The 8,295-nt window shown below is 58.0% G+C and overlaps 2 protein-coding genes across 2 annotated transcripts; one reads left to right on the forward strand and one right to left on the reverse strand.

The window, feature by feature from the left end:
• Positions 1 to 427: 427 nt before the first annotated feature.
• On the reverse strand, positions 428 to 2,885 carry HTATIP2 (HIV-1 Tat interactive protein 2). Its single transcript, XM_080623469.1, has 5 exons — positions 2,667 to 2,885; positions 2,486 to 2,593; positions 2,267 to 2,404; positions 1,442 to 1,503; positions 428 to 864 (listed from the first exon to the last, which is right to left on the reverse strand). The coding sequence occupies exons 1-5, from the start codon at positions 2,847 to 2,849 to the stop codon at positions 639 to 641; spliced, it is 717 nt and encodes a 238-aa protein (XP_080479595.1). The 5' UTR covers positions 2,850 to 2,885; the 3' UTR covers positions 428 to 638.
• A 1,072-nt stretch (positions 2,886 to 3,957) lies between these two features.
• Positions 3,958 to 5,375, forward strand: LOC308224228 (1-phosphatidylinositol phosphodiesterase-like; the record flags this gene model as incomplete). Its single annotated transcript, XM_080623983.1, has 2 exons — positions 3,958 to 4,002; positions 4,329 to 5,375. 2 exons carry the CDS (start codon positions 3,958 to 3,960, stop codon positions 5,373 to 5,375), a joined length of 1,092 nt encoding a protein of 363 aa, XP_080480109.1.
• Positions 5,376 to 8,295: the final 2,920 nt, after the last annotated feature.

Consider the following 8,295-nt stretch of genomic DNA (forward strand, 5'->3'; position numbering starts at 1 on the left):
AGCCTCCCTGTAGCAGTCCCTCTGCACCCACAGCAGATCAGTGGGGACAGAGAGGCAGGTCAAGAGACCTACTGCAGGCAGAGCCACCATCCTAGGCACCTCACCAAATACTGTTGAGCTCCCAGGAGCTCCACTATGCAAGCGGCACTGGTGCCACCGTGTGCTCTGTGGAGTGCAGCCTCAGCACAGGCAGCTGTGCACTGTCTCTGCTTTTTCTGTGGCTGTCCATAGCATGGCCACCTGCCTGTGTGTGCTCCTTGAAGTGTCACCAAAGGCACAATTTGTGAACAGATGCAGTTCAATTGACGAGGTGACAGACACAATTTCAACCCAAAGATGGCACAAACAGACCAGTCACAGGATTTTATTTAAGAAATAAAATTTGCCCGGATTACACCATTTTAACCCAGGTTTGCATGCAGGATCCCAGAAGAAGAGCCCATAGTTTCTTGTCACCCACCAACCAGCACCTGCATTTTTGATCAGTTGACAGAACCAGCTGACATGCAAAGAAGTGCATCTCTACTCCCATGCTGGCCATGCAACCACCCTGCTCCTCTCCCGCCTGTGCACTCATCCTTGGCCCAGAAGAGCATCTGAACAGTGAATCAAGCTCTTTCCTGCCTGCCCCTTTTACTCTATGTGCCCTGCTGTGGCACTGCCTTTCCCAGCTTATGGATGTCCCTGTTCTCCAGCACCTCCACCTTCCCCTTGCCTGGCTGCAGCACACTGGCCACCATAGCCCTGGCCACCATTTCTACAGGTACTGAGTAAGCAGTAGGGAAGACCCAAGCCACAACACCCAGAAACCGCTGGACTATCAACTCCATGGGCCGAGACTCCTGGCGTTTGCACAGCAGCATCCTGCAGAGCGAGCAGGTAAGGTGGGTCAGACTGAAGCCATTCCCTCAGAAGAAAGCTGGAGACTGGGTTCTCCAGCTGTGCTAGAGGCCCAGCCCAGCTTGCTAAACCCACATGAGGCTTTGGCAGGGTCCCAAAAAGTGACTGAGCTGAGTCCTGGGACATAAAACTCCTTTCCCCACTGCTGTCAAAACCAGGATACCAGTACTCCCAGGTGGCAAGAGCATAGTATACCTGAAGAGATACAGGCAAGTATCTCCCCTGCAGAAGGTCAAGGTCTGTGCAGAGATAAGCTTTGACCTATGTCCCCCAACCTCTGCTTTCAACCCAACCCTCTTCTTACATGGCATGTGACACTAGCATTGGGATATAGGCCATGGGAAACTGCTGTGCTTGCTCCCTGCAGCATTGGGAAGCAGCGTGCTTGTCCAGGAGCTGCATCTGCAGCTGGTGGCTTTTTCCATTTCTCTCCCCAGCCCTTCCCTTACACATCCTTTCTCTCTTTCTCCATCTCCTAGCCCGCTGACCTGGCAACCCTCCACCTAAGTCCTGCCTCCACCCTCCCTTCACTGCTACTCACGCTGGCCGGAGAATGGTACAGCGATCAAAATCAACAGCTTGGACCAGGCTCTCCACTTCTCCCTGTCACAGCAGTAGGGCAGGACGAAAAGAGACAAGGATGACTGCAAGCACCATCCCTCCCATGACGTGACTTGGCAGGAAAGGGCTGCTAAGCCATGGGCAGGACTGCACTAAAGCCAATTTAAAGCTGGTACAGGCCAGGCACTGCCAGGGCAGCCAGCAGCTCCCCAGGAAAAGGCAGTGGGGGGCGAGTGTCCACGGTGGTGGACTGTTAATCAGCACTGCACCCTTGCAACCATCATGCTAACTGCAACTGGAAGCTCCTGAGCCAGCATCTGGACAGTGCCCAGCCTAGGGATCCCAGAACAGGACACTGGAGACAGTAGTGAGTCCAGTAGATGCAGGGGGCCGCAACACACAAAAAACCTTCACAATGATCATGGTCCCACATGGGGATCCTGTGGGTTCTCCACCCTGGGATAGTTCACATCTCACCTGGACACAGCTGTGAGCCTCCTGACCTAGCAGTGAAGCCATCCCAGTTTGGGGAGCTGGGATCGGGCTGGAGACCTGAGCAGGTCTTTCTGTGGTTTGAAAAGGGAGACAGATGCTGCATGCTGGTGTTGTGCTGCTTTGGACAAAGCCAGTTGCACAGCTGTCCAGCCAACCCCCTTCCCTTGTTCCCTTGTCCCCTTGTCCCCTAGCAGGACCCCCAGAGCCATTCGCATCTCTAGAGACCTCAGCTCCTGCTTCATTCCTGAGCATCCCAGCATTTTCTGACTCCTGCACGAGCATCAGGAGTTCCCTCCATGTGCCTCCTCACCTTCACCCGGAGGTAGAGAAAGTGGCTGTCCTGGTTTGCCCCCCGGGCGGACTGCAGGAGGAAGTGTTTGCAGCCCCCTGCCTGCGCCAGCTGTGCCGCCTGCGCAACGTAGTCCCGGTCCACACGGATGAAGCCATCCTGCGGGTAAAGGACAGAGGAGGGTCAGCATGGGAGGGAGGGGGCAGGCAGGACCTCTGCGCTCCCCGGGGCCCCACTCACCACGCCAGCCTTGGCCCTGGTGGTGCCCAGGCAGCAGAAGCCGACGTCGTGTCCCAGGAAGGCAGCAGCGTGCTCGCTCAGCCGCTCGAAGTCCACCACAACCTGCTCCTGCGGGGCGCCCAAGGGTCAGCGCGGCCACCCCGGCCCTCGGGACCCCCGAGGGACGCCCGCCCCAACGTACCACGGCCTCGCCGGTCTCCTCGCCCAGGCTCAGCCAGCGCCGCCCGATCAGTGTCACCCTGGCAAAGAGCTGCCGAGCCAGCAGCTCCCGCAGCAGCACCCGGCCCGTCTCTCCGGAGGCGCCCAGCACGAAGCAGGACCTGCCCCTGCCGCCGTCGCCGCCGCTACCGCCCGCTACCGCCATGCCGCGCGAGGTGGGGAAGGACCTCTTCCCCTGGCCCCTCTTTACCGCTCGTCGAGCCAGGCCCTTCCCGGCAGCGCTGGCAGCGGGGCCAGGGAGGCGGACGCAACCTGCTGCAGTTCAAGGCGGGGCTGCGTTCAGCGCGTAGGGGAGGTAGCACAGGGAGGCGGCCGGAGCTCCCGAGCAGGGGCTGCCCAAGGGGACCCGCCTCAGTCTCGCTGCTGCTCCCTGCGCCCAGGGACACACATATACTAGTGCTCCCCGTCCTGTCCTTGCACTTGGTGTCCTTGCAGTGGCAGAGCCCACGGCAGAAAGCAGCCCTGGGAGGATGCATGGTGCCAGATGCTTTTCAGTGGTCCTAGCGACAGGAACGAGGAGCAATAAAATTAAAACACAGGAAGTTTCACCTCAACATGAGGGAGAACGCTTTATGCTGAGGGTGGCAGAACACTGGAACAGGGTGCTAGGGGGTCATGGAGTCTCTGTCTCTGGGGACATTTAAAACTTGCCTGGACGCGTTCTGTGTAACCTGTTCTGGGTGGCCTTGCCTTAGCAGGGGATTGGACTGGATTATCTCCCGAGGTTCCTTCCAACCCTAACAGTTCTGTGATCCTGTGAGTCCTCTGCCCTCCCTGCTCAGGCGGAGGGGATGCGTTCCTGGTGGGATGCTCAGAGGTGTCTGTGACCTACTTCCCAAACCCATTTGGCTCAGAGTGCTCTGCTGGCCAGGGTGCCCCATAGCTGTGTCCCCAAGGCAGCAGGCAAGTTACCCACCCCAGGCACCAGCTCCCGGGACAATGAGAGGGACAATGGCAATCATCATCAGGGCGGGCCAGGTGCCATTGAGAGCCAACCTGGGGCATGGCTCTGCAGTGGGCACCCAGGGGCTCTGCACAGCTAGCTGCTCCAACAGGTAGCATTAAGGGGCCCTGGAGCACCCCAATCCCGTTCATCCTGATTCCTGAGGAGGGAGGTGCAGAGGCCTGACTGACTGCTTTAGGAATCAGCCAGGTGATTTTCCAGCTCTGCATGTCTGCCGAGTGCTCCTCTTGGCCGAGGGCTGAGGATGAATCCCTGGTGCACGTGTCACATGTGAGGCAGGATGCGCGTCATGACCATCACAGCGTTAATGGCTGGCATCCAGCTCTACCTGCCAGTGTGCCTCTGGCACCCATGGCTGTGTGTCCCATCTGGTGGCCTGCATCCCGTAGCCACAGGCAAACCCAGGTAGGTACAGGACGGGAAGGCTGGGGTGTGGTGGGGGTCCAGGGTAGGGGGATGAGTTCTTGAGAATGGGAGGGGAACTGGGAACTATACAGTGCGATGCTGCAGAGTACTGGCAGCAACATGTATGGGGCGCATGGTATGCTATAGGGTTTCACGGCATGGTGGGGACACCTCTGGGGAGGAGTGGAATTGGGATGCATTGGGCCATGTGGTGTGTGGTGCACCCACTGCTCATGTTATACTTCTCCTCCATAGCAGGCCTCTGTACAGCTGGCCAGGCACCGGGGTGTCTACTCTCCCAGTGGCATGGAGGAGCAGTGCTGGCGCAGTGCAGCATTTGACTGCACACCCCAGCCAGCAGCCTGCTGCCCTGACTGGATGGCGGGGCTCCCTGATTCCCTGCCCCTCTCCCGTCTCTCCATCCCTGGCACCCATGACTCCCTCAGCCTGTTCGGTGGCCGGCGCCTGCGGTGCCAGAGCTGGGGCCTGGAGGCTCAGCTGGCAGCCGGTGTCCGCTTCCTGGATGTGCGCTGCAAGCTGGCACGGGGCGAGCTCCACGTGTACCACCTCTGCACCTTCCAGCGGGCCAGCCTGCGGGGGGTCCTGCGCCGCACCCTGCGCTTCCTCCGCGCACACCCTGGCGAGGCTGTGCTCATGCGCATCAAGGAGGAGCTGCCCATCTTCTCCCGGCCTGGCTTCGCCTCCCAGCTGCAGCGCTGCTTGCTGGAGGAGGGACAGGGCTGTGTGTGGTGCCGGGAGGAGGTGCCAACACTGGGCCAGGTGAGAGGGAAGATTGTGGTGCTGGAGGCACTGGCGCAGGAGGTGCTGGGCATCCCCTATGAGCAGCTGAGCATCAGTGATGCCTGGAACGTTCTCTCACTGGAGTGCAAGTGGGTGCAGGTACGGCGGCACCTGGAGAGGGCGGCCAGTGGGGACCCTGCCACCATGCACCTCACCTTCTGCTCTGGCAACGGGCTCTTCACTTGCCCCAAGGAGGTAGCCGGCTTTGTGAACCCGCGCTGCTACCAGTACCTGCGGCGCCGGCGGGGACAGCCCGTGTGCTGGGGGGTGGTCATCATGGACTTCCCTGGGGCAGGCCTTCTCCGGCTCATTGTGGAGAGCAATGGTCTTCAGGCCAGCAGACACATTACAGCGGCCCCCAGCAGCCCCACAGTACCCTTGCGGCACCCCCACTGCAGAGGGAACAGGCGCAGCAGCCAGCACACCTCTGCTCACTGCCCACGCCGGTGCCCATCAGGACGGACGCTGCTCCCAGCCTCACGCCTCTGCCGAAGGATGTGAGTGCCTTTAAGAGCAGAAGTGAGTTTTCTAGCTGTTGGGCACCAGGAAGCCTTCGTGTGAAGCTGTTGGGCACAAGGAAGCCTTTGACTGCCAGAGGCAGAAAAGGAGGGTTGGCAGCTGTGGTTGGAGCAGGGCAGCACAGGGAGCTGCCCCCTGCAGGCAGCTCTCCCCAGAGGAGCCAGATACAGTCTCATCGCAGGGCTGGGCCAGCTGAGTCCCTGGCAGAGCAGCAGGTACAGGTAGAAGGAGCAGGTCCTGCCTTGTCTTCTGTCAGGCTGGTGAGTCCATCCAAAATGCCTCTCTGCAAAACAGTCCTTTTCCTTTCAAGGGTGAATAAAAATAAAAAGAACCTAGGAAAGCACTCCCCATGTTGCCTTGCCATTTCATAGCAGAAAAGTGCAGAAAATACCTTTTGAGTTTACTGCTCAGATAGGAAAAAGCCTGTACCCCTCTGCCCATGGCCCAAGCACAGTTTAATTGGTGTTTGTAACCATCTTGCTCTGAAAGCAGAACAGCAAGAGGGAGGAGGAGCAAGTCACTTCACTTCAAATGTGACAACAAATGGTTAGCAACATCTTTCCCCTCATTATTTTAGCTTTTAATTTTTTCTTTCAGTGCCTTGCCCCAGAAGTCAGGACTTCTGGAAAGACAACTTCAGCAAGCACCACCTGCCCCTGTGTATGGAAAGCTGGACAGCCACAACAGTAGCAATTCAGATGGGGCTATCTCTTCCCTGGTGTCACACACAACTGGGGGACACTGCACAGGGCAAAGCCCAGCAGTTTGCAACAGCATGGGCAGCATGGACAGGGCAGTTTGTAGATCCACAAAAGCAAAGAGGTTGAGATGTAAAGAAGACCTTAAAATGCACATAATGCCAGTGCCTGCCCTACCTGCAGAAAATAAAACAGCAATTTAAATAGACTGGCAAGTCACAGGACACAGTAGCTTCTTGGAGCAGAAAGACAGTGGAGATCCCAGGGGAGAAGCACCAAACTGCTGACTGCACTGAAGCAGAGAGGTGAGAAAGAGGAAAGCCCATCCCTGGCCTGATGAGACACTGGAGCAGGGAGATGAGAAAGAGGAAAGCCCATCCCTGACCTGACGAAGGATGAAGAACGTCCTCAAGAATCCTCCTGCCTCGGGGAAAATGCAGCTGGGCACAGTGCCTGCCAGAGGGGATGCCACAGGATTTCCTGGCTGGAGCAGAGGACATTTTTGCTCAACAGGGACTGGTCCTGGCTGAAGACATGGCCCTTGGTGCTGAGTATGTTCATCCACTGGCCCTTGGCAGCCCTCCTCAGGGTGCAGGGGAGGACAGAGCCCATGCTGCAAAGAGCCACACAGGTGGGAAGCAGGCAATAGCACGCAAGGAGTGGTGGAGGTGATAGAGGAATCTGTCTTTGGGCTTGCTTTGTGAGACAGGAGAAGATTGAAATCTCTGCATTAAACCCGATAAGTGACAAAAGCACTGGTGATGTCTGGGGTGCTGGTGCCTGCTCCATCTGCTGCCAGCACCTCCCATGCCTGGGTCACCCCTGTGCCAAGCCGGCGTGATAGCTCTTGGTACCACTCTCATGACTGAAGATGAGTGTCGTTGAGGGAGGGCTATGTGGGTTGCTGGCCTGTTCAGCATTCCAGAGATCCACAGTGTTGTGGGGAGCTGGGCAGGGTGCAGGCAGAGCAACTGCTGTTCCCAGGAGCAGCTCTGCAGGCTGGGTGGTTCTGCTGTCACTTACAGCAAGGGCTGCCTGCATGAGTATGGGGCTGTCTCTAGATGTGGCACATCACTGCAGCCACCCTGTGCCTCGACTCACTGGCAGGGTAGAGGCACTGCACATCCGCAGGATGGGCAGAGCCACTTGTTCACTCCCTACCACACAAGCAGTGAGGTAACTTAGGTGTTTTCTACACCCCCAGCATCCTGTTTGATGAACCCTTATCTGTGCCATGAACTTCTTGCTGCTGCCAGGCACCAGGGAGCCAGCAGGCAGCATGGGCAGAGGTACCCAGCTGGCAGTAGTGCCCCACGAAAAGGCTCTCCATCACCAGCATGTAAGGGGAAGGTGCAAGGCAGAAAGCTATTCTACATGTGAGATCAAAGAAGTGTCTCTCAGAAGAACTGGGTGGGGTGGGCAGGAGTGACTTGCCCAAAACTACCCCTGCATCCTGTAGCTGGAGCTTCCCCAGCACCATGAGGTGCCTGTGATGCCACAGCCCCTGGGCTGTCTTAAAGCACCCCTGTCCTTCTGTCCCTAGCTAATGCTTGCAACTGTCTCCTCCACTCCAAGCCAGGGCAGCACTTGGGTAACACATCCTCCTGTGGCCAAACACTTTCAAATGATGAGAAAGATTTTATCAGGCACTGCTTTCCTCCAGGGCCATCCGAGGAGAGTCTGGCTACTCAGGCTGCAGACTAGGTGTTGCACTGGGAGATGTGCCCAAAGGCACCCTGTGGCTCAAGGGACACGCTTTGGGTCAACCACTCTCTACTGAGCCTGATGTGGGAAGGAGCCATCCCCTGCCCACACTCAGGAAGTGCCTCTAAAGACTCAGAGAGAGCCACCTCTGTCCCCAGGGTAGAGCTGGGGATGGAAGCGGCAGGGCTGCACCCTGGCATGGCCTGGGTCCCTGCTGGTACCACACCACACCCCTGCAAGGTGCCATTGAGTGCCTCCTTACTCCGGTGAGTTGCTGATCCCTCCCTGGGAGCGAGGGGGGCTTGCCAGGAAGGTGCCCACTATATTGTGGTCAGCCCCTGAACCAGGCTGGCTTAGTCAGGGTGACTCGGTTCCTCTTGTGGTTTGCCAGGGGACATTGCACAAGAAGGGGAACAGTGGGGCCGGAGCCTCTGCCAAAAACAAGGGTGCCTCTGCATGGGGGAGGGTGCTGGGGAGGATATGAGTGTGTAGCATGGTGA

Source organism: Psittacula echo (genome assembly GCF_963264785.1).
Source record: "Psittacula echo genome assembly, chromosome: 7".
Lineage (NCBI taxonomy): Eukaryota > Metazoa > Chordata > Aves > Psittaciformes > Psittacidae > Psittacula > Psittacula echo.

Bases quoted from the DNA above. Each gene is read 5' to 3' on its own strand.
- HTATIP2 (XM_080623469.1), bottom strand. From the start codon at position 2,849: ATGGCGGTAGCGGGCGGTAGCGGCGGCGACGGCGGCAGGGGCAGGTCC. The intron at 2,405-2,485 runs GTGAGTGGGGCC...CTTTACCCGCAG, and splicing joins CCAGGGCCAAGGCTGGCGTG to GATGGCTTCATCCGTGTGGA. The intron at 1,504-2,266 runs GTGAGGAGGCAC...CTGCTGTGACAG, and splicing joins TTCTCTACCTCCGGGTGAAG to GGAGAAGTGGAGAGCCTGGT.